The sequence below is a fragment of the Zalophus californianus genome, chromosome 1, assembly GCF_009762305.2.
Source record: "Zalophus californianus isolate mZalCal1 chromosome 1, mZalCal1.pri.v2, whole genome shotgun sequence".
NCBI lineage: Eukaryota > Metazoa > Chordata > Mammalia > Carnivora > Otariidae > Zalophus > Zalophus californianus.
Window position 1 is genome coordinate 70536765 of NC_045595.1, and position 25610 is coordinate 70562374.

At 53.7% G+C, this 25610-nt stretch overlaps 1 protein-coding gene across 3 annotated transcripts in view; it reads left to right on the top strand.

Moving 5' to 3' along the window:
- Positions 1-21684: 21684 nt before the first annotated feature.
- VIPR1 (vasoactive intestinal peptide receptor 1) overlaps positions 21685-25610 on the top strand; it is a 32231-nt gene continuing 28305 nt past the window's right edge. For all 3 annotated transcript variants that reach the window (XM_027585258.1, XM_027585260.1, XM_027585259.1), the window contains exon 1: positions 21685-21864. In XM_027585258.1, the coding sequence (XP_027441059.1) occupies positions 21787-21864 (78 nt within the window). In that variant the 5' untranslated portion in view covers positions 21685-21786. The remainder of the gene's footprint in view (positions 21865-25610) is intronic.

Genomic DNA, 25610 nt, shown 5'->3' on the forward strand with positions numbered 1-25610 from the left:
GGTGCAGGAAATGCACCAGAGTTGGTCCCACCCACGGCAAAGAGGCAGACTTTTTTTTTTTCTTTTATCCCTTGTATTGGTTGGTCTTTGGCCCTGAACAGCCCCTGGGGGTGGGGGGTATAACCCTCTAAGTGATGTAGTTCCCACTGGTGTAAGGCCATTCTCCAGAGAAGGCTGTGAGCCATCAGAACCACATTTACAGAGGCTGAGATGGGGGGGTCTAATAAAGGGGATCTGGGTGGGCACCACATCATCCAGTGCAGCTAACGACCAAGGCCCCTGCCCCTGGAATCACCAAATCCCTGAGACCTCCAAGACCCATGGATGGAGTAAAAGTTTAAGCCTGAGGGTGTGACTTCTGGTTTTCACATATACCCACTGGCCTTGCCCGGTCCTGAGGCCGACCCACCACTTCAGAGCCCAAGAATTCAACAATTCCTTGTGGTCTGGTCGCCAGCCCCCAGCCTGATCCCCAAAGCAAAGTCTCCACCCTCCCTGTTCTTGGACAATCTAGTTTCATCTGGTTTTCTCTGAGAGCCTGCTGAGAGGTGTCTGAAAGGCAGCCCATCCCTCCCAGGCAGCCTCCCACTCCCGTGCACAAAGAGGCTGTTGACTCCTCCCTGGTGCTGAGGAGCACCCAGACCTTGGAACTAGGCTCCGGGGAGGGTGGGTTTGCCTCTGATCCCTTCCGATTGGGCCTTTGACCACAAAAAAACAACAACCAATCCTGTGACAAACCTAATTCACTCCTGCTCCTTCCAGCCAGTTCCCTCTGGCTCCTAGGAAAAGCTGTTATACAACTTCAGGCTTTGTGTGAGTGTGGATGGGTGGGGCTGGCCAGCACCCCCGCCCTCCCAGGTGCAATGTGTGCCCTTTGTTCAGAGCCGATACTCCAGGCCTCAGCCCTGAGAGGAGAGGAGCTGATAACCCTCCAACATGTCCCCACACTGTCACACCTCCCCAGGGCAGTAGGTGGTGGTGTTCTTGGTGCTATGGGATCTGGCTGCCTCCACAGAAAGGGCTTAGCCATCCTCAAGGTCAGTAAGGCTTTGTGGGGCTCTGAGTTCATCTATAGTCAAATGATAGCTCTCCATTAACCAGAACATTCAATTACCCAGAACCTCATCTGCCAGCAGGGAGAACCTTCCCGTGTGGGTCAGGGGCTTGTGGGTACATCCTGGGCCCCTGGGCCTCCAGAGAGGCCATCAGAAGAGGAGAAAGAACCCCAAGTTCTAGCCTAGCCCTACTCTGTGTACTTGGAGATCTTCTGAATCCTCTCTGGGTTTCAGCTTCCTCAGAGGTGGGCAGACAATCTCTTGGGCTGTTCATCTGGAGACTGCCTCTTGGCTCTACTGTGTCTGCCTTCTGTTGGCTCCCCAAGCAACGCCCTGCTCTGTGCTCTGCCTCCGTGGAGTGGGGTCCAGGGGGTTAAACCCTCCTCCAAACCACCAGGTGTCTTCCTGGGGCCCTGAAGCCCCCAGCCCTCTCCAAAGCAAGGACACCTTGCAACTCCCCGAAGGTAACTGTGCTCCTCAGTCCTGGGGCCACCTGGATCTCTCAGCCACATCTCATTTCCCCAGAAGGATAAAAAACACAAAGTACCAAGAAGGTCTAAGGGCCATGATATCACATAGCAAGAGTGAGGGCAGGGACTGGGAATGTTCGGCCTGATTCCTCATGTGACCCTCCCCAGGACCTTTCCCCTTCCCCAGCCTCAGTTCCCTCACCAATAAAATGGGCACAAACATACACATCGTCCAGGGCCTGGCCCAGACTTCCCTTAACACCTGCTCAGTTCTGCTCCCTGCCCCAGCAGTCCCCTGATCTGTCACGCTCCACTCATTCTCACGCCACAGGGAAAACTGGGCGGGCTGACCCCTTCTCACAGGGAATTCGTGGAGTTCCATCTTAAGGGTGATGATCAAGCCCAGACACAGCCCTCACCTACAAAGGTCTGGTCCAACAGGAATTGTGCATTCCTTTTTTTGAGCCAAAAGGGGCAAAGGGACTGAACGGCCCCTGAATAACTTGCAATTCCCCTAGATCAGTAAAGAGCTTTGCTGCGTATGAAAAATAAGCCCCTGCTGTCAGCTGGGCTGGACCTCCAGCCCCCACTGCAGTTAGCAGCCACCGTAGTTCATGGCCAGAACACAGAGTCTCAATAGCTTTGGACACGCTGTTTCTGAAAAGATTGGTGCTAGTTTCTGAAAACAAATTGATCCATTCTCATTGGTAGACCTAGGGGGAAAAAAAAAGCCCAGCCCCTTTCTAACATCCTTAGGGCTCTATTCTCAAGCCTGACCTGAGACCAAGCCCCAACCCCCACCCAGACTTGGCCCTGACCTTGGAGAGGCCATGAGCCCAAAAGAAATCTGAGCCCATCAAGGCAGAAGTGTTTCCACCAATCATGGGCAATTACGGCATTACACACGGCAAAGGAGCAAGTATTAAACATATGAGCTGAGAATTCTGGGCAGGGAAAACTCGATGCGCTGGACTGTCTCAGTCATGTTGGTACCCTTGGAATCCAGCCCAGATGCCGGCATGGAGTAGGCGCTCAGGAAACATTGGGAGGGAGGGAGCAAGTTGGACCCTGAAATGCAGAGAGCCTTCCAGACAGAAGGAGCAGCATGAGCAGAGATAGAGAATGGAAGCCCATGGCAGACAGGTGGCCCCCGAGATCCCTGCCTCCTGGTGCTGACGCCTTCCTTGTGTAATCCCCTCCCTGTGAGTTTGGGTAGGACCTGTGACTTGCATCTAACCAATAGCATCCCATCCCAGAGGTGATGGAAAGTGTGTGAGGGTGTAATATAATATTGTAGTGCCCATTTTGCAGGCACCTGGGGGGCTCAGTGGGTTAAACATCTGCCTTCAGCTCAGTCCTGATCTCAGGGTCCTGGGATGGAGTCCTGTGTCAGGCTCCTTGCTCAGCAGGGAGTCTGCTTCTCCCTCTCTCTCTGTCCCACCCCCCCACCCCCCCCCACCCCGCTCATGCTTGCGCGCACACTCTCTCTCTCTCTCAAATGAATACATGAAATCTTAAGGGGAAAAAAAAAGAATGTAGTGCCCATCTTGCTATTCTCTGTCTCCCTTCTTGGCTTTGAGGGAGCAAGCAGCCATGTTGCGGAATGCCACATGGCAAGGAACCCAGACAGCCTCTAGGAGCTAAGGGCAGCCTCCAGCTAGCAGCCTGCAATGGCCTCCAGCAGCAAGCGAGAAAATGAGGCCCTTAGTCCTAAGCTACAAGAAACTTAACCCTGTCAACACCTCTGTGCGCTCGGAAGTCAATCCTTCCCTGGTTAAGCCTCAGATAAGACCACAGCCTTGGCTGACAGCTTGATGGCAGCTTCACGAGACCCTGAGTTAGTGGACCCAGCAAACCATGCTTAGACCCGTGACCCACAGAAACTGTGAGATAATAAACGTTCATTGTTTTAGGCTGCAACTTAAAGTTGGTTTAATGTGGTCTTTGGTTACACAACAATACATAACAAATAGAGGGCTGCACTGGGAAGTCTTGATGGAACTTCTGGTCATTGGGATAGTTGAGGACGGCTAGCAGGTGACAAAATATTGGGTCGCAGTGGGAATGGGGGGAGGGCAGCATGAAGCAGGTGATAACTGCTACCTTTTACCGAGCACATACTATGTGCCAAGCACTATGCTATGTGCTTTACATGTGCTAACTCATTTAATCCTCACACACTCCAGGATGTGGGGACTATTACTGATATCTCCATTTTACAGATGAGGAAATTGAGGTGCAGAGAAGTTAAGCACCTTGCCCAAAGTCACACAGCCGGTAAGTGGTAGAGCTGGAACTCAAGCCAAGACGCCTTACTGCATTGCTCCCCCACTCAACCCAACCCCCTGTTTTAAAGTATTTTTCCACTTGACTTCAAGAGCAAGGGAGCTGGGATGTCAGTCCAGGGAACTGTGTTCTTTGGGCAGCGGGAGGCCTCGATTGGAGGGACAGAGGAGTGGCACCATCCACTGTATGTTTTGGAAAGTCCTCTCTGACGGGGCAGAATGGAGGGTGAGGAGGCAGGCTGTGGGAAGATTTGGAGGCTGGGGCAGTTTGTGAAGGATGGAGGTGTCAGAGGGGAGACCCAGAGCCAGGCAACCTGCAGATGGGCTGGGGAGTGGACAAGAGACAAAGCCAAGATGCTGATAAAGAGCCACTGAGGCCAGCAAGCATCTCTGGGGTCAGGGCTGGATTGAAGTGATCCAGTCTGGTCCCTGAGCCTTGTCACCTCGCAGGGGGTGTTGAGGCTGAAGGAGGCTGGGCCTCCTGTCCACAGCCCCCAGCCAGTCACTGGGCATGTTCTTCCCTCCTCCTCCGAAGGCTCCCGGGAATGTGCGTTCAGGGGTGCACATGGGGGGCAGACATAGCCAGTGTCACCAGGGCACAGACCCCACCCCCCTCCCAGGCTTGGCCTGGGTCCCCTTGAGCTGTCCCTACAGCCTCCATGGCCCCCACCAGAAATGACATGACACTGGACATGGACAGGAATGAGCCAGGCTTAGGGCAAATGCTGTAATTCGTTTTTTAATCTGGTGATTTACAAACCTCTACGGCATCTGGGCCACTGAGCCTAAAAGCAGCTGATCCTACACTAGCTAATGAGGGCAGTGGCTTCCAGCTGGACACTTCAGGGGCTAGCTGTCCTAAAGCCAAGACGCCGACTGGTGGCTGGACCGGCTCTCCCGGTGGTACCCCCAGGAGGAAACGCCTCGAGGGCTCAGCACCGTGGAGCTGGGGCCCAAGCCTGCCTGCCTGCTCATCTCTGTGCCTGTTCTTACTGTCCCGCGCTCCCTGACTCTCCAGCAGTGACCTCACAGAAACGTGCCCTGTCTTCTGCTGGGGCTCTCCTCCACCACCCTGCAAATCACACTTGACCCTCACAGGCCAGTGTCCCAGTGACACCTTCCCGAACGAAGCCCATCAAAAATGCCCTCTCTCCTTTCCCTAAGGCTCCTCAGCATTCTGGTGGCCCTGACCACATTCACCTTATATGATAGCACTATCTCTATGTTCCTTTCCTTCCCGACTGAGCTCCCTACCCAGGGCAGGGGCTGACTTCGCACAGCTTTGCCCTTGCCTAGAAGCCATGAGGGTCACGAGGCTGGAGTTTCCCGCCTGGCCCCAGGGTCTGGATGCACGCATGCTGGAATTGCTCCTGACCTCAGTGGCTCAACAGCAACCAGCCCAGGCAGGGAGGGGATCTCCAACAGGGTCCATGAGGCCTGAGAAGGCGACCCATCTCAGGTGAGGCTCCTCAGACATAGCCAGTGTCACCAGGGCACATCCCTGGGTCCACTGACCCCCAAAGAACACATAAGCAGAAATCAGACTGTCCATATATTTGGGTGGGAGAAAATGACACCTTTATTCCCACTAACTTTTAACTGAAATTTAGCATTTTCTTCCACCAAGAATGTAGGCAAAAACACCCAGCGGTATCTGCAGGAGCTGTGACTTAGTCACCAACAGAAATCCCAGATATTCTCATTTCACTTCCCCACTGGTGGAGAGGCCTCAAAATGTCACCTACTCTCATCCCTGCTTTAAAGTCACTCTCTCTCAAATAAATAAATAAATCTTTGAAAAAACTTTTTTAAAAAAGGGGCGCCTGGGTGGCTCAGTCAGTTAAGCATTTGACTCTGGATTTCAGCTCAGGTCATGATCTCGGGGTCGTGAGATCGAGCCCCGCATCGGGCTCCACACTCAACAGGGAGTCTGCTTCAGATTCTCTCTCTCCCTCTCCTGCACTCTCTAAAATAAATAAATAAACCTTAAAAAAATTTAAAGTCACTATAGCTATTCAGCCTGCCACTGGGTCTTGTCATTTGATACATGAATTAAGAAATACAGGGGACAGATGACTATGACATAAATTTGTTTTCAATTTCGATTGATTTCCTTTACAATCCTTTATGTTTTAGTTTTAATGCTTTAAAAACATCATCCTAACCAGAGTCCACAGGCTTCACCAGAGGGTCCGTGGCAGTTACAGGGTCCCAGCCCCTGCCATGGAGTGATCCCCAGGGGAGAGGGAGGGGTGACCTCTAGCCGGGAGGGGTCCTCTTTCAACTCTTGCAGAGGGGGACCAGGGAGTGCTAGAAATGAGTGCTCTGGGACAGGAGCTGGGCAGCCAGGCTAGCAGACGGCTTTATTCCATCTCTTCCTTCTACTTATCTTTGTTTAACTTGTATCACGGCTTCCATTTCTGAAATGTTTCCATTATGCCCAGCATGGAGCTTGGCAGAAGAGGATTCCCAGCTGGATGGAGTGGAAGATGAGAATCTGAGGGTCACATCTGTGGTTCCCTGGATTGAGGTTTCAGGTGATGGCCAGCAGCCCACAGGGAAGCCCTCAGTTACCCAGGTGGGGGGGCCAGGGGATGATCAAGCCCAGGGGTTTCCTGGAGATGGTCCACGTTGGCTGTCACTCAGGGCTGGTGATACAGGGCCAAGAAGGAAGCCCCAAGACAGGAACCAGAGCAAGCCCACAGTGCCAGCCCTAAGGAGGCAGCCCAAATAGATTCAAACTTCACAGCCCAGATAGATTGCTGAGCTGAGCCCCCATCCCCTAAAGCAGAGACCTCAATAGCCGACTTCCTGCCCTCCTCCTCCAGCCCCATAGGATCACCTCCCAAATAAACTGTGCCCATGTTCCTGCCTGTGATGTTGTGACTTATAATAAGAAATATGTATTTGGTCTTCATCCCTGGTTCCCGGCACAAAGTTCCTAAAACCTTCGGAATTTCTAAGTCATAAGAGCACTAGGAGCATCTTTAGTTCTAATATTTGGTCTTTGACCCCAGTTCCTGACACAGTATTAAATGGTCTGGAGTTTTCTGGGTGATGGGAGTGACTTTTGTTCTAGTGAGACAACTCCAGTGGGCTCCTGCATGGCTCCTAGATGGGGACTGGTCACCAGAGAGACCAAGCTATAATTAGAAACCTGTAATTTTCAGGCCTGCCCACCATTTTCTTAAGAAGGAGCACTGAGGGAATGCCTGGGTGGCTCAGTCGGTTAAGCATCTGACTCTTGGTTTCTGCTCAGGTCCTGATCTCAGGGTTGTGAAATCCAGCCCCATGTCGGGCTCCGCACTCAGTGTGGAGTCGGCTTGAGATTCTTTCTCCCTCTCCCTCTGCCCCCCCCCACTCATGCTCTCTCTCCCTCTCTAAAACATAAATAAATAAATCTTTAAAAAAAAAAAGAGTGGGGTGCCTGGGTGGCTTAGTCGGTTAAGCATCTGCCTTGGGCTCAGGTCATGAGCCCGGGGTCCTGGGATCAAGCCCCACGTCAAGCTCCCTGCTCAGTGGGGAGCCTGCTTCTCACTCTGCCTGACGCTCTTCCTGCTTGTGCTCTCTATCTCTCTGTCAAATAAATAAATAAAATCTTTAAATGAAAGGAAGAAAGAAAGAAAGAAAGAAAGAAAGAAAGAAAGAAAGAAAGAAAGAAAGAAAGAAAGAAAGAAAGAAAGAAAAAGAAAGAAAGAAAGAAAGGAAGGAAGAAAGGAAGGAAGGAAGGAAGGAAGGAAGGAAGGAAGGAAGGAAGGAAGGAAGGAAGAAAGAAAGAAAGAAAGAAAGAAAGAAAGAAAGAAAGAAAGAAAGAAAGAAAGAAAGAAAGAAAGAAAGAAGAAAGAAAAGAAAAGAAAGAGAGGAAGGAAGGAAGGAAGAAAGAAAGAAGAAGGAAGGAAGAAAGAAGAAAAAGAGAAAGAAAGAAAGAAAGAAAGAAAGAAAGAAAGAAAGAAAGAAAGAAAGAAAGAAAGAAAGAAAGAAAGAAAGAAGAAAGAAAGGAGAAGCACTGAAAATGGAGTTAATGATCCATCAGTCATGTCCATGTGATGAAGCCTCCATAAGAATCCCAAAAGTACAGAGTCTGGACAGCTTCTGGGTTTGCAAATACATCCAGGTACCAGCAGGGTGACATACCCCAACTCCATGGGGACAGAGGCTCTTGCCCTCGGGACCCTCCCAGACCTTGCCCTATTTATCTCTTCCTCTGGCTGTTCATCTGAATCCTTTGTCATATCCGTTAACAAACTGGGGAATGTGAGTGTTTCCCTGAGTTCTGTGAGCCACTCCATCAATTTAATCCAACACAAGGAGGGGGCACGGGAACGCTGATTTACAGCTAATTAGTAGAAGCAGAGGTGACAATCTGGACTGGGCAAATTGGCATCAGAAGTGTGGTGGGTGGTCTTGTGGGACTGAGCCCTTAACCAGCGGGATCTGAGGCTATCTTCAGGTGGAAGTGTCAGAACTGAGTTAAATTGCAGGACACACAGCCCATCACAGAATTGCTTGGTAGGGAACCCACCCCCCAACCTTTGGTGACCAAAAGCGTCTGAAGAGAAGTGTTCCGTGTGAGTAGTAAAGGAGACCCGCAAGGAGTGGTGGACTGGGGTTTCCCCTACTGACAAGGGAAAACCTGGCTTTTTCTTTTCTCTTTTTTTTAAGATTTTATTTATTCATTTGAGACACAGAGATACAGAGAGACAGAGCATGAGCAGGGGGAGAGGCAGAGGAAGAGGGAGAAGCAGGCTCCCCGCTGAGCCAGGAGCCCGACGTGGGGCTCAATCCCGAGACTCTGGGATCATGACCTGAGCCGAAGGCAGACGCTTAACCATCTGAACCACCCAGGCGCCCCGAAACCTGGCTTTTTCTATCCACTGTCCCAGGTTCTGCTCTCAGAGAGACTCACACTAAGACAAGCAGTAACAGAATTTTGAAGCAGGGTACATGCTTGCCCCTGATAAAGACCACATTTCCCAGCTGTGCCTTGTCGCTGCATGTGGCCGTGACTAAGTTTCAACCAGTGAAATCCCACAGAAAGCCAGCAGACATGTCCCTCCAGGGGACTGTGTTACCTCCAGGTCAGTCTGTCACCAGGAAGGTGTGCTCTCTCCTTCCCGCTGACTGGAAAGCAGAGGTGGTGGTGAGCAACCGTGGGCCATGTGGACGAGGAACTTCACCTCCTGTGTGTAAGCCATTATGTGGCCTCCTCCCACACGGAATCAGGAGTGGCCGGTGTGACCCATAGAATGTAGCAAAAGTGACTGGGTGTGACTTCCAAGACTAGTTAGGAGAGGCATGGTAGCTTCCTCCGTCTTGGTCTCTTAGACCCCTCACCTTGGGGGAAGTGAGACCTCACCGTGAGGACCGTCAAGCAGCCCTGTGGACGGGTCGGGGGTGGGGGCGAGGAGATGACTGCAGCCCCATGAGTGATCTCAAGCCAGAACTGTCCAGCCAAGTTGCTCCTAAATTCCTGACCTGCAGAAGCCAGGAGAGACAATAAATGAATTACCTAAGCCACTAAGTTTAAGAGCAATTTGCTACACAACATTGGATAACTGTTAGGGGTTGACTTGCATCCCCTCAAAATTCATATGCTAAAGTCCTACCCTCCAATACCTCAGAATCTAATGTTATCTGGAGACAGGGTCTTCTTAGAGGTAATCTAGTTAAAATGGGGTCGTTGGGGTGGGCCCTAACCCAAAATGGTTGGTGTGCTTATAAAAGGAGCAATTTAGAGACAGACGTGCCCACAGGGAGAGCACCCGGTGACCACAAAAGCAGAGATTGGGGTGATGTTTCTACAAGCCAAGCAATGCCCGAGATCACCTGCTGCCACCAGAAGCTAGGCCAGAGGCATGGGACAGATCCATTCTTGCAGCCTCAAAAGAAACTGACCTTGACCTTGACCTAGCTTCCAGATCGGTGAGATGATAAATTTGTGTTGTTAAAGCTACCCAATTTGTGGTCCTGTGTCACAGCAGCCCTCCCAAGCTAATGCTGTGACTGACCCAGGAAACAGCCAAGGGACAGCAGGGCAGCCAAATGGAAGGATCCTGGGCCCTTAACATTTCAGGGAGACCTCCACACAGCCCTGGCTTCCATGTGCCAAAGAAACAAATTTCCATCTTATTTAAGCTACTGTTCTTTTGGTCTCTACCACATGCGACTGAAGCTATATCCTAATTAATCCAGCATCGAAAACTTCCTCCCCACATGAAAAAAATGCTAATAAAAATTTTAAGAAACAAATACAACTTCCTTCCCACATGTCCTCCCCTCTCTCCAGCACTCATACGGAAATGATTTCCGCCAAATAAGTAAATGGAGACCCGCTCTCTCATCGACGGGAAGCCTGCCTGCCTTCCACACGCAGACTCTTAGCGTTTCTTCCGCAGGACAAGCACTTGGGATTGGGCTGGAGGAGACGCAGAGGGCCAGCTCCCCACTCTCCTCACCGTGAAAGGGCAGCAGGCCCGGGCAGGACTGAGGGAGAGGCACCGGGGACCACCTGCCCGCCATTTGGAGATGCAGCAGCAGAGCATCTCACTATGGAGAAATGAAAAAGTACCAGATGCAGGACAGACTCCAGCGATCAGGAGCGGAGGCCAACATGAGAGTCAAAGGAAATGCGTCTCTGGGTCAGAGCAAAAATGTACAGGCACATTCTCACTCCTCCCCCAAGGTGGGCTTTTGCGCTCTGCTCTCCCTGAACAACTTGGGCACTGGAGGGAGGCGGGGTTGCAGTACTAGAATTCTTTCTGATTCGTGTGACAGAGAGCCAGCATACACTGGCTTAAGCAAAGAGGAATGTATAGCTCAGAAACGGAAAAGTCCACAAAAAGTCGGTGCAGCTGGATCCAGGGACTCAAATAATGTCATCAGAAATCTCTCGCCACCTCTTGGATCCGATTTTGTGTGTACTGGCTCAAATCTCAAGCAGGTAAATATGGCCACCACAGCAGCAGGCTTATAATTTCCCGACCTATAGCCAAAAAAAGCTTCCTTCTTTCCCAAAATTCTGGCAGAGGTTTCAGGGCTGATGCTCATTGGCTCAGCTAGGGACATGTGACCATCAGCTTGGCTCTCATTGGCCGGGTCGGGGACGCGTACCCACGGCGGGAGCCAGAATGGCTGATGAACCCCACCCAACCACTGAACCGCATAAGCCAAGAGTAGAGGAGCTATGGTTTCCACCCCAACCACGAAGGGGCTATTACCAGCAAACCACTGGATGATGATGGGTGTGTGCTACCTGGATGTTTTCTCGCACTGACAGAGGACTGAGGAGATGACTGCGGTAGCTGAGTGGCCACCTTGTACCAGGCGAGAGCAGCCCGGCCATGGTAAAACACAGCCAGCCCATCCACATGGAGGGGAGACCAAGACCCCAACCCAGTTCTGGCCCCAGGTGAAGCAACTTGGCACTTCCCCTAGACTGGGGGTGGCACATTTCTTTAATGCAAACAGTTTTGTGCTTTCCTGGGGCAGAACCTCTCATGGTCCTCTGGTGGTGCCCAGTTACCCTCAAATGTGGTCTCGGCTCCAGCCCACAAGGCCTCTGCTCTCTGGCTCCTTCCTGTTCCCCCCACTGTAGGTTACACACTCGCATGCGCGCACGCACACACACACACACACACACACACACACACCCTTCTTCCATCACCACCCCCATCACCCCTCCCTAGTCCTCCATTCCCTTCAGTGCATGGTTCCCACTGAACCCCTCCCTCTGGCCTGCACCACCCCAAGAGGCCAAGCCCAGCCTGCAGCCCCCACTTAGATGCTAACTCGTCCCTATAGAGTATTCTGGTCTCTCCAACTACCCTGGGGGCTCCCTCCTTACTTCTTCTCCCCAACCAGATCCTCCCCCGTCAAGGCAGAGGATAGACATGTCACATATAACCCAAGGGGAGATAAGTGGTCTCATATGTGGAGCCACCACAAAGCAAGAGAGCTAACAGTCAATCCAGGGTGGCTTCCCAGAGGCAGCAGCAGATGTCAGGGTTTACTTGGGCTGCAGCAGAGTTGCTGAAGTTGCCTGGACCCCTGTCCCACCCCAGGCAAGAAGAGGCCTAGGGGCAGATAGAGCTGGTAAGTGACTTGGGCCTGGGCAGGATCCAGGATAAGGAGGAAGTGAGAGAGGCTTGCATAGCTGAGGCTATTTTTACCCAGACCCGTGCAAACAGAGGCATGGGCTGGTCCGGCCAGTTTTCCCCTCCCTTGGTGCCTGACCTCAAAGTCTCTTGCCAGGTGAATAGCACCCCTGGGTTGGGAGCCAGAGGGGAAGGATGGGTAGAGGACTGCCCCCAAGTGCCCCAAGGCTCCCAGCTTTGAGGCCCTGGCCAGTGGACTCAGCAGCTCACACACTGCCTGCTAGTAACCAGCCACACACTTTCACTCCCTAAGACAGGCAGTGTGGACTGCAGCAGAATCAAAGTCAAGGGGTCAGCCTGGGTCAGAAGTCAAGCTGAGCTAAGCCTGTAATCAGAGTTAGATATCACCGTGGGGTCGTGGGCCACTCTGGGCTGGGATCCAAGATCAGTGTCAAAGGTTAGGCTGGATCCAAGATCCATGATAAGGGTAAGGGATCAGCCTGGGGTCAGGGATCAGTCTGGGTCATGGGTAACTCTGGGTGGAGGCCCAGGATTGCCATTAGAGATCAGCTGTGGTCAAGGGTCAGATCTGGCCTAGAGTCAGGATAGGTCTAAGCAGGAAAAGCCTAGAGGAGATCCGTTTCTCTTGCTAACCAACTTTCACTGACACCCACTCTGGGCCTCTCATCCCCAGCAGAGGTCCCCAAAAATCTTCGCAGAAGGGATGACTGACATGAATTCAAGCCCGAAAGCATGACAAAGTCACCCCCAAGCAATGTGTGGAGGAAATCATTCCTGGCAGAGGGAACAGCTCAGGCAAAGGCACGGAGGCACAAAAAGCATGGCGTCTGGAAGGCTTGGGTGGTGCAGGAGCAGCCTCCAAGGCCAGGCTAAGAAGAAGGAAGAGAGGTTTCCCTAAGAGCCGGGAGAGGGCCACATTAGAAACCTGGGACACAGAGGGCGGCATCAGCTATGGGTTGTAGAAAGAATCACTCATTCACTCACTCATCCTGTAGATATGAATAGATTGTACTGTATGCCGGGCACCATTCTAGGGACCTGAGATAAGCTGGGAACAAAGCACCTGAAAATCCGTGCCCTTGGGGAGCTTCTGTTCCAGCAGGGAGAGATAGATGATAAAAAGTAATAAAGTAGATTCACAAATAATTAAAGGGCACAGTACCTTAGAAGATGGTGAATGAATGGGGGAAAGTAGACTGCGTAGGGACCCAGGAGTTGGACGGGGGGAGCTCTTTGCAGGATTCAGGACAGATACTCTGGGAAGAGCAATGCCACTGGAACTGCGGAGCGACAGGATCTCGCTTGTTTTCGAATGTATTTTAAAATCACCAGTCTTGGAGAGATAAGTTAAATAACAGCACAGGGATGCCACCAGCACACTCGGACTGTGGGAAGCAGGTGGACATGACCAACCCTGTTTCTTCCAAAGAGAGTTTGCAGGGGAAGGAGAGACGGAGGGCACCTCTGTATTAAATTATAATGTGTGAACCTGATTTAAACAAACAACCGTTTGAGTTTTTGTGTGTGTTTAAGCATTGAGGGGCACCCGGGTGGCTGAGTCAGTTAAGTGCCCAACTCTTGATTTTGGCTCAGGTTGTGATCTTGGGGTCGTGAGATCAAGCCCCGCACCAGGCTTCAGGCATGATGGAGCCTGCTTAAGATTCTTTCTCTCTCTCCCTCTCTCCCTCCTGTTCCTATACCTCACTCTCACACAGGTGCTCTCTCGCTCTTTAAAAGAAAAAAAAAAAAGGCATTTATAAAGCAAAAAATGGTTATAAATAACAACAGAATATTTAATGCTATTAAGGAATAGAGGGTTAGGTGTAAAATGGTATTGTGTGATCATGCTATTATGGTCATGTTCTTTCTTTTGAAAGAGGATCCTTTGGAGAGACATACCGAAATATTTACAGATAATATGATAGACCTGTGACTTGTTTCCAAATGATCGAGGTCGGGATGGGGACCCAGGGAAGGCACTAAGTCATGGGGGAAACAAGGGAGCTGATTATATTATTTTATCTACTTTGTATATTTTGCAGCTCTTCTTAATAAATTAAAAAAATAATAAAAATCAACCTGGCTGCTGATACTGGAGAGTGGAGGGCCAGGGAGAAGCCAGAGGTTCTGAGGAAGCCACTGCCCTGGGCAGGGGAGGGATGAGATGCAGATGAACTGAATGAAACAGGAAGGGGCGGGTAGCAGGGATGGGCTTGCCAGAGAAGACTTCCCCTTACAAGACTTCCCCCTGGCTCCAGCATTTGGCTTCCCCCCTCCTGCCTTGCTCATTCCTTTCCTCCCTCCCAAATTTCCTTCCTCTGTCCCCACTCCTAACCAACCCCCCTCCCCCCCGCCGCCCGCCTTCCCCATCCCTCCTCCCCCCTGTTTCCTTCCTCAATCCTCTTCCTCCCACCTCCCTTCTCCTCCAGCTAGCATCTTCCTGGCCTGGTTCCCAGGCCGGCGCAGGTGGTCCCGCCCAGCTGGTTCTTCTCTGCAGTGGGGATGCCAGTCGCCACCCCCTTCCAGCCTCCCAGGCCTGTTCTCCCCGTGCTGAGGGCTACCCCCTCCAAGTGTCTTCCAGAGAAGAAAGGCTGTTGCAGGAGCTACTTACACTCCTCAAAACAGCCACCTCAGCAGTTCTGGCCCAGCTCGGGAGGGTGGGATGGGGCCCAACTTGGCAAGGAGACCATGACATGGTTTTTGCTGTTCTTCTCCCTGGAAGTGAGTCCTCTCTTGGGCAGATGATCTCTCCCCCACAGAGCACGGTTGAAGCTAGGAGGGAGCTGACCCTGCAGGGGGAGGGGAAGGGGAAGACCTCTTCGGGATTCCCTGGGACTGCCTTCCTTGAGCAGCACTAAACTCCTTGCCTGCACCCATCACTCCCCACCTCGAGAAGGGGACTGCAGTCTATATTGGGAGGCTGGACCCTGGGCACAAGACCGCCGGCCCCACCAAGATTCTCAGGCCCTGACACATCAACACCACAAAGGCTGGGCTACTGAGAGAGTCCTGGAATCAAGCCATAAGGCCCAATAACCAAGGGGGATAGAGAAGGAAGGGGCTCCCTAATACTTTCCCAGCACAAGGCACTCGGGAACCAAAGAAAGGCTGAAGTTGTATTTTCTGCCAATCTGATGTGATAAGGGTATCAAGTCGATATGAATTTTAATTCGAAGAAAATAAAGACAAGCTGTATTTCATGGACCTGGGACTTTGTGGACCGAGAGTCCCACCCACATGAAGGGGATGGCCAGGAAGGGAACTGAGAGCTTCTGGCTCCGGTGAGGCCCCAGCCGGGCTGCGCCAGACCGCAGACCTCAGACGGCGGTCCCTGCCCAGGGGCGGTACACCAGCATGTGGGCTGCCATCGGGATCTCTGCCCCTCTCACGAGGGCCTGGGGACGGTGACATAGCCTGTTGCCACAGGAAGGCTGTCCACACACAGTCCCAGAGAAATCAGAGAGCAGAGCCTGTGGTTGGGGTTCTGATAATCATCACAGTAATAAAGTAGTATAGTAAATACAGTAAGTAAGTAAATATAGTAAGTAAATATAGTAAGATGCATTAAGGAGTATGGCTGTCCACCCGTGGGCAGAGTCAGGCCGTAAGACCCCAGAGGCCTCCTTGCTAGACATCGGTGGCTAGGGTAGGGGACAGAAGAGGGGCCAGAGACAGGCTGTCCCCACCTCCCCTAAGTCCCTTGCTCTGTTTGCCCAATCTTCAACCATAGCCAAGCCCCAGTCCCCGAGCCCACTCTTCAGTCTGGAAGTCACATGGTAGGTGCGGCAAAGGCCCCAGGTCAGACTGTAGGTCTTGCTGATGGAGCAAAGGAAGCCATCTGGATGCTTTCACCCCAGCCCTGCAAGGACCAAGATGATGGTTGTGCCTGACATTTTCCAGGCCCGGGTTGTGCTCCGTCTTCTCTGACCACAAAGTTGTGCTCAGCCCAACTTTGAGCCCATCCCTTCCTGGGAACACCTGGTTTATCAACAGCAGCCTCCGTGTGACCAGCCAGGGTTCCCTCCTCCTGCCTCAGCTCCCACTTGGCAGGTGAGACTGGCCTCTGCAGAAACACCTCCTCGGCCCCGGGGCCCCCACCCCACCAGGCAATGGCTGGCAGCAACCCGTCTGAGGGCGTCCGCTGACGACAGGCCTGCCTCCTCCGTTCCCCACCCCAACGGACATGGTGTGCCTCCTTTGTCTCCATTTTTGCTTCTACGTGTATGTAGGAACGTGAATTAAACATTAAACGCTAAATTGAATTATGTATTAACATAATTCGTAAAATTCCTTATTTGTTAACATCCAGCAAATTATAAAACAGAATTGTGGTCTTCTCCACTGGTGCTCTCCGTGCCTTGTTTTAATATCAGCATGATGATACCCCATAAAATATCTTGGAAAACAGTCTGTCTTCTTTGCTGCTGTCGAGCAGTTTGATTACATAAAAATCATCTGTTCCTAACAGGTTTTAGAATTCTCCTATGATAATCCCAAACATCTTCTTAATAGACTGAACATGGTAATAATATGAACTAGCTCTCTCAAATTTTCCATCTTAAATTCTCCTTCATTCACACGGACTATGGTGATTAGTGTTTGTAATTATTCCTGACCTTTGATGCTTTGTTTTTATTTGCCATGTATTCTTGTCTCTAACCTATCCCCCTCCCCTATACATATGATCTTTTATTGAACTGGTAGGGTTTTCTTAATTTCTCCTTCTTCTAGCTGTTTAGGAGTTACATAGAGAGCTCTATTTTTTTTTAATTGATACCCTTACATTTTTAACACACACACTATTCTCTCATGACACCGATTATGTTACTGACCCCATGTCTGTCTTGTTCCACCCACATTATCTTCCTTTTCCAGAATCTCTGCCTGAGATCAGCTACACACCGATTCACAAGAACACAGGGCCGGGAAGTGGGGAAGTGAGAGTGTAAATTTAGATCTCCTGTGGGGTTAGTCTGAGCTCTTCGTGGGGTGGGAGTGCTCCAACCCCCACGGGAGTCCACTGCCCCAGGAATAAGCTCTGAGGGACACCCTGGTACTGTGGTCCTGGGCACTCTCCATGACATTCATTCCTTCTCTGCCCCTAGTTACCCAGAACCTTGCCCCGGACTCCACCTCCCAACACACACTGGCCAAGCCCAGCTCTCAGACACCCCATGCTCTTATAGATGGACACGCTCACATGCACTCCCACGCACAAAGATGTTGCAGTAAGAGTTTGACCAAGAGACTGTTGTTAGAGAGCAAATGGGGAGTCCTCCCCTTCTAGAGTCTCCCAGAACCACTGCACCATGACCCGCATGCCAAGTGGCACGATGACAGACGGCTAACCCCCTGGACTGAACTGAGCCTTGGGATTTTGAAAAAAGGAGTTCTTTCTCAAGTCATCCCTCTGTGTGCCCAGACAGACTTGGCTCTCCCTGAGAGTAGGACCTGAGTCTCCTCTTTCTGACTCCCGGAGCAGGAGTGCTCCGACTCCCTTCATTATCCATGCCTCAGTTTCCCCTCTGTGGCAGCCTTAGACATGCATCACTTGGACCTTCCCTCAAGAAAGAACTCGCCATTCAGCTGTGAGGAATGCAGTGAGCTGATGCCTCTAGAGGTGGCACTTTCAGGATCTACCCCAGCATTGGAGCTGAAGCCCTGCTCTTCCCAGACAGCTCCCAGCCGTGGACTGAGCACAGTGGAGTTACTAAGGCTTCTGTGGGCCATCTTTGCTCTGGAGCTGGCTGACAGGTTGGCAGAGGCTCTGCCTGATCCTGCTCTCTCCTCCGTTATCTTTCGCAGGGTTCCCCTGCCACCTACCAACTTCCACTGTCTCAGTTCCATCGTGGCATCTGCTCATGGGAGGGCCTGAAATGACGCATCGTCCTTTCTGTTCCCTCTAAGCCCTGACCTCAAGGACCAAGGGATGGTAGAGGCCATTCCAGAACTGGTCCCCACCTGTCATGTCAGGACAACTCTCCCTCCATCACCTGTGCTCCCGTGAACTTTGGTTTCTTCCTAGGTGCAGCTCTAGCATCACCAGAAACCGCCCCCCCAGGGCCCCCCCCCCCACCCTGCAAGCAGGGCTAGATTCCCCTAGAGGCATTTGCAGAGCCTGTCACTGGTCAACACCAGTGTAGGTGGGTGATACACGCGGGATAAAGGAATGCTATTTGCTGCCTGCTGTTAAGGAAGGGACATTGGACGGAACATCGTTTCTTTAAATACCTGTCTGGGCCCCACTTGCCCTCCACCAAACAACAGCTTGGGGTGAAAATGCATCTTCTCACAGGAAGAATGGACCCCAAAGAAGGGCAAGAGAGGCTGCATCCACACAAGGATGTGCATGCTCTGGAAGGGGAATCCTGGAGCAGTGACTCCCCAGGCCAGATCCCTGCCTGCCCAACACCCCCCTCCCCCCATGCAAGCCAAAACTACACTGTGGTCCCCAGGCACCATTCCCACTCTACTGCAGCACCACACCACCAGTGAGTTCCTGAGCTGGGAGCCTTGAAGCAGTGAGCGCACGACTCAGGGACGTGGGGAAGGACTGGGGGAGGCAAGGGTGGCACTCAGTGCAGGAATGAGGCAGGCAGCCAGGAAGCCAGGCAGGCTCCAAATGAGTAACTGCAGATTCTTTCCTGCCGTGCCTGTCGTCACGGGGAATGGCAAGTGACTGCCTCTCTCTCTTTCCCCCCCATCTTCTGCACCCCTGTGATTTCCGGCAGGCAGCCGGCAGCCCAGAGGGCTCTGGGGTTTGGGCCACAGACAGGTGATCCAGGAAGGGACACCTCAGAACAGGAATCAGTGCAAAAGGATATGGGGGAGCAGGGGGGCAGAGGGTGGCTGCCGCCCCCTCCCCAAGCCTGGACTGCTGAAGCAAAGGACAACTCCAGATGAGGAACAAAGATCCAAGTCCCCGCTTCTTACCCCCTCAGGTAGCCTGCCCCCCACCCAACCCGCAACTTCTGAAATTGACCCCCTCCCCCCAGAAGCCTTCCCAGACCACTGGACTCGTGAAAGAATGGCTTCCCTATAAGATCCCTCAGGACTCTCAGGTGATGCCCCCTGGGCCTCCAAACACAGAACCAAACAAGCAGAAACCGTTAGTAAAAAACGTGGTCAAATCTAACCTGGGCTGAATTCTTTAAGTTTTTGTTTGTGTTTGCTCTTTTCTTTTTTTCTGCTCCTTCTTTCCCTTCTGAATTTGTTTTGTGCCTTTTGATATGTAAGGAAGGGTGGGTCCCCCAGGGGAACAATTCTGAAAGAACAAAGGAGTAATTTTCATGGCAAAGAATCTGCAGGGAAACTATTCTCCCTTAGTCACCTGCTTCCTTCCTGGGAGCCAGGGGACTGCCTGAGCGTGGAGAGGCCCTGCCAGTCATTCTCACTGCCGCTAGCCTGCCCAGGGAGCTAAAGAGGTTTCTTGTGGACCACCCTCCCGAGCAAGAGGAATGGCAGCCCATCTCTGGTTGGGAGCCTTAAGATTCCCAGTAGTCAGGTGGCAAAGTGGGGTCTGGCTCCTTCCTAATTCCCCAATCTTCACCCCCATCACAAAGTACTCTCAAGTACCCAAGATTCCTGTCCTCGGAGAGAGCAGAACTTCAATAGACCAAGAGACAAGCTTTAATGATGGGATTTCAGCATTCTGTGACTGGCTAGGCGGTGTGTACATATGTGTGTGCATATGCGTGTGCGTGTGCTTGTGCATGTGTGTGTAGAGTGGGCAAGGGTTTATGAGAGCCAAAGCCCACGGATTTGCCATTCATGTCTAGGACTCCTAGGACACTGTGCCAGCAGAGGTGACTCCCCAGAACTCGGACCCAATTCCACTGTCCTGCTGGAGAACTGAGGCCTGAGAAGGGGTTCTGTCAGGGTCACAAGGGGAGGCAAGGACCCCTGGCTCCTGAGCCTAACTTGGCCCCCAGAAGTGGAGATGCCTAAGAAGCCTGGAGAGTCTTCAAACACATCCTCCACTAAGGGATTGGGTCCAAACCCTAGAATGGCCAGGTCAGAGGCAGAGGCATCTCCCCTGTTTCCCGTTGGGGGAAGGGTTTATGTCCAGGCTCATCTGGAAGAAGGTGGAAATTGTGGAGAGTACAATAGCTCTCCTCTGGCAAGAGGTCCCAATGTCTTACGCACAGCACAGAGTCCGGCACACTGCAAGCTATTAATAAATGTGCAAGGGTGGGGGGTAGGGAGAGAGGGAGAAAAGGAGGAAGCAAACGCTAGCACCCCAAATAAACCTAAATTGAGGAGGGGCTGGGAGCTCATCCCTTTCAGGCTTTTCCCTAATTCCCCATAACTTCATCCCACGCCAGAAAGTCAGCGGCCCGAGTATCCCCGCGCTGTAAGGAGGGAAGCCAGGTGGGTCCGCGGAGATGCACCTGCTGGTCAGCCAGCGCCCGGATTTGGACCTCCATCAAGGAGCCTCGCTTCCCGTTGGGAGACCGAGGAACTCGCCAGTCCTCCCCGCCCCTCCACTGGACACTGTCATCCCCTTATCACATTCATCCACCATCCACCCTATCTCTGCCGCCACCACGGCCACCTCCAGCCTCCATCACACCGTTCCGAGCCCTCGGAAAGAGGGCAAGGCATCCACCTGCTCTTGGTCTACAAGAAGACCTTCTGGGGCGCGGCGCTGGTTGAACCGTCGCCTCATTTTAGGGACGAATAAAATTGAGCCCCGAAGACGCGAAGTGGAGACAAGCTGGTCCGCTGTCACCCAGCACCCGACCCGCTCAGGCTTGGAAGCGAGGCACCAGAGGCAGGCGGCCCGAGGCCAGGCCTTTCTCTGCAGTTCAGTTTCCCCGGCTGTAAAACAGGGAAGGCGGGAGGAGGAGGAAGTCTCCTGCTTCATTACAGGTAGGTTGTGCAGCCTGGTCCTGAGCACCAGGGACAGATCTTACCTCCCCGCGTGGGGGCGCTGGAACTTCGGCCCAGCCTCCCTCGGGAGGTGCCGGGGCCGTGACTCGCGAAGGCGCGGACGTGCCATCCTCCCTCAAGCACGACCCTTCACTCTCGGGTCGTGAAGGGCCCGGGAGCCCAGCCAGTGCCAAGCGCGCCCTGCCGGGTCGCCTGGGCTCGGGGGCGGGGCACCGAGGAACCCGGAGTCGGGCCTCACTCGCGCCCTTGTTTCCCCTCGCTCGGCCCGTCGGGAGGAGGGATGAGCTGGGGCGATTGAAAATGGATCAAACCACGTGCCCCACCTCCGGGTCGCTTACAACCTAGGACCCTACTCAGGCCGCAGCCCACAGCCTGGGGGATAAGAAGTGACTTGTCCTGTCTCGTAGTCCTGCCCGCCCGCACCAGTCCTCCGAGGCGCAATAATGGGGGATATGGGGAGGCTGGCTGGGAGGCTTCCTGGAGGAGGTAGCTCTGAAGGTGGACGTGGAGAGCGTCCTGGGGCGGGGCTGAGGGGGTTGTGCGGGAGTGGGAGATGGCATCCAGGCGCTTGGAAACGTTGTGAGCTAAGCAGGGAAGGATGCGGCGTGTTGGGGTCTTGAGACTACCGAGGATGCGGTCGGAAGGGGAGAAGGCTTGTGAATGCCAGGCGACTGAGGACTGACGTGCGGGGATCGGCGGAGGGAGCGCGGGGACTCCCCACTGGCAGGAGAGCCCCCCAGCCCCGCCCCACACCTGAGCGGCGGCCCCGCCTCTGCCGATCCATTGGCCAGACCCGCCGCCCGTCAGACGAGCCCCCGGGGCCCGCCTCCAGCACCGAGCTGCGCCTCTTCGCTCTGGGGCCACCGCGACCGCGCCACTCTGCCGGGGCTCCCCGCCGTCGACCGCGCGGTGCGCCGCCTGCCCGCCCATTCCCTGCGCCGGGCCGCTTGCCGCGGGTTCAGGGCGGACCATGCGTCCGAGCAGCCCGCCGCCCGCCGGCTGGCTCTGTGTGCTGGCCAGCGCCCTCGCTTGCGCCCTCGGCCCCGCGGTGAGTGCCCGCCGGGCAGCCCAGAGCCTCGGCCTCCGCCGGTGGAGTGGGGGCAGTGGGAGCCGGGCCGTCTGTGCGCACGTCTGTGTAAAGGGAATGCGGGGCACGGAGCACCGGGTCTCGCCTCCCAGCTCAGCCTCGGACCGGATCTAGACCCGAGGGGTGGGGTCCTGGTCGCTCCTAGTCCCTCCCAGCGCTGCTGAGGGCCTGCTCAGAGCGGCGATCTGGGACACCGGTGGAGGGGCGCCAGGAGAGAGCGTGCTCCATAAACTTGCCTTCGGTGTAGTGGCTGCGTTTTGCGTGGGGCGGGGAAGTCAGTGGGTGCAGGGTGGGGGACTGTGGTCGATTGAAATGGAAGGCCTGGTAGACAGTGGGTGGCAGAGAGGGTGTCTGTGGGGGTCGTCGTTGTGTGCTGTGCCCCTCTGGAGGTATCGGTGGGGCGTTGTGTGTTACGTGTAGGAGTGACGTCTCAGCAGCAGACCCGCTGGGCAAGGGCTTTTGGGATAAGGTGGCTGACTGGCAGGCCCTTCCTGTGCCCTCCCACTGAGCAGAGCTGCCAGGTAAGAGCCCCAGGTGGAAGGTGGTGGGCAGTGAGAGGTTGAGGGCGGTGTTTATGAGGAAGGGCCAGACATGTGCTTGGAGAAAGCTGAGCAAGGTGCACACAGCCAAGAAGCAGTGGCGTCCTCTTTCTCCCGCTTCTGCTTCCTCCCCACATAGGTGTCTGTATGCCTTTGATGTATGTGTGCCAGTGAGCCACCCCCCCCCCACCGCCCCGCGTGGCTGTGCCCTCGTGTGTGGCTCTGGGTGGCTCACCTCTAGGACAGATGCTGATTCAGGCGGGAGATGCATGGATCATCTCCCTCTAAGATCAGGGAAGACCTCAAGACTCATTGAATCCACCCAAGCCCATTTTACAGATGGGCAAAATAAGTCCCAAAGACACCTGTCCCCCACTAATCAGTCCTGGACTGAGGTTGATTTTCTCTCTCTCCCTATCCCAAGACTTGAGGAATCAGGGGTTGCTGCTTAGTCAGAGCCTAAAAACCAAGTGGGTCTCAGATCTGACACCAGCTCCAGGTTGACTGGTGGGTGGGTAGAGTATATTGATCACCTAGTGTCTTCTATCCCATGATTACCTCCCTTACCATCACCTCCATCAAAGCAGGAATCTCTGTTTCCATCTAGCTAATGTCTTGACATCCTGGGGACAAGAAACTCATTGCCTGTCCTGGGAGCAGAACTTGTTAACAATTGGTGGGAGCCTCCCCTCCTCCCACTGAGAGGCATGAGACCCACCTCCTGAGCTCTCAAAGCCTCGCTGGGTTCTGGCCCTAAGGCCACAGCCCCAGACCTCTGCACCACTTAGAGCCCCTCAGTGTCATGGAGCTTCCAGGCCTTACCTACAGCCCTCTGGCTCACCCCACTGGGCTCTGACTACACATTCTCCTTGGATGAGCCCCAGTTCTTGGGACTACCACTGGTACCCCATTCCCCAGCCTTGGAGGCTTCTCAGCCCAGGGGCAGGGTGCTTTCAGCAGCGTCTCCTTTCCTTCTTGGCCACATCTGCCCCCCACCTCCTGAGACAATCCAAGCCTGGCTCCTCCAATGCCTATGCTCCCCTGTCTTTCTACATTTTATTCATTTAATACCCTACTCCATCACCTCCTCCAGACAGCCTTCCCTGATTGCTCCAGCCCACTCAGCCCTTCCCACTCTGACCCCACTCTTCAGCCCTACCCACCTCCCAGCCTGGGCTCTTCTGACCATCCCATCTGTCATCCTCGCTGTCCGCCCAGCACCGTGCAGGGCTGGGACCGCAGAGGCAGAAGGACTGGATGAGGGCAGCCTGGAATGAAGGAGTCCCCACATCCTTCTCCACTTCTACCTCCTCCCCACCAGCTCCCACCCTGAAGGGACACCAGGCAATCCCGCTCCAGCCAGACTCAGGGTTGAGGGGGGCTGACGTTAATGGAGCCATAAAATGGCAGCTGCAAAGTTCAGTGTAAAGGCCCAAGGCCTTATCACTCCTGTTTATGGGGCCTTGACCTCAGTCAGGGAAGGGGGAATCTCTGAACAGGGAAGCAAAAAAGGAAAGAAAACCTCTAGTGTCTCAGAAAAGGAAGTCTGCCTGAAGGCCACCTGTCAGGCCTTCCATGGCTCCTACCCCCTGGACAGCAGGCACAGGGGGCAATGCCCAGCCCAGGGAGAGGGGGAGGGGTGTCAGAGGAGGAGCAGATCCAGGTCCTGCCCTGGGAAGATTCTCGGGCTGGTCAGGGAGAGCAGAGCCAGTGGCCCAGGCGGAAGAGCCCAGAGAGGTGTGGGGTGCAGCCTCCCAGCCCTGAGGCAAGGGTCTCTGAGAGGAGCAGTCAGGGAAGGCTCCCTGGGGGAGGCAGGACAGTGCCCTAAAGACTTTGGCCAAAAGGGGCCAACCTTCCACCAGAAACTATAAAAGAGCCTCTGTTGGCAGGAACAATGGGCCTGATCCCAGAAGGAGGAAGAAGCCTCCAGCTCCCCCCAGGCCCCAGAAGCTGGGATGGCCCAGGGGTTGGGAAAGTTTGGCTCCTCCTAACTCCTCTCTGAGGCAGGTTGCTGGCCACCTGCTCCTGAAGGGCTCAGCCTCTGCAGAGGCTGTCCACAGCTGGCCAGGCCCTCTTGGCCCCCAGCAGACCACCTTGTGGGCTTTAGGAAACACAGCTACAGTGAGGTCCGGCCTCCTCCTCGAGTGGAGTGACAACCTCAGGCCCACCCGGGGCTCCTAGGGGACTGTGCTGGAAGAGTGACCTCCCCTCGGAAGTTTCTAGCCTCCCATCCTGGCGCCCTGAGTCTCAGCCCTCCCTGATGTTTTTGGAGCCATTAGACCTGGTCCTCACCTTACTCCCATGGCAATGGCCAGTTGCCCTTGAGAACATGTTTGATCTCTGTGGAAGGGCCTCGGTTTCCTCATCACAAAAGGGAGGGTGGGAATCTTGCCCCCCCCTCCCCCGGGCAGGAGAAATAGGAAGAGAGGGCTGGGCTGGAGGCCAGCTCCACCCTGTGACTGGGGCACAATCTTACCCCTTCCGCAAGACTTGAGAGAGGACCAAGTGCTGTGTGACCTGGGATAGGCCATCTCTTCTCTTGATCCCCAGCTCGGGAGCCCTGGGGACAGGGGTGTCTTCATGAGGTAGCCAGGCAATGTGGGGGTGAGGCTCCAAGCCCAGGCAGGTGATGGGTCATCTCAGGGAAGGCCGGGAGGTAGGCAACAGTTTCCTTACACGGTGGGCAGCCTCAATAGCAACCCAACTCCTAGGACCCCTCACTGTGGCCCCTCTGGCCAGGGATGCAGGCACGGGGCCAGTGGATTAGATGAAACCCTGTCCCTCTCTCCCTGCCTTTGCTGCTCAACCTCCCACACTCTGCCCTCCCCAGTTGGACTTCCCAACACAAATGTATAATATGTGCAAAGTTGCTCCCATACCTTAGATATATTTCAGAAGTAAAAGAAACACACCTTTATCTCTCTACCACATTATGGGTTTTTTAAATTAACTTTTTACTGTGAAAAAAATTTTTAAACGTATAAAAAAGAGAGAGAGAGAAGAATATAATGAGCATGGAAATAGCCAATCCTTGGGGTGATGTCAGCAAAATGGCAGTATAGGAACGTCCCGTGCTCGTCTCATCCCAATCCCTGGGTTTGACAACCGATAACCCATAACAATTAATATTGGCATCATTTCCCTTTTTTTGGCTGAAGTATTTTAACA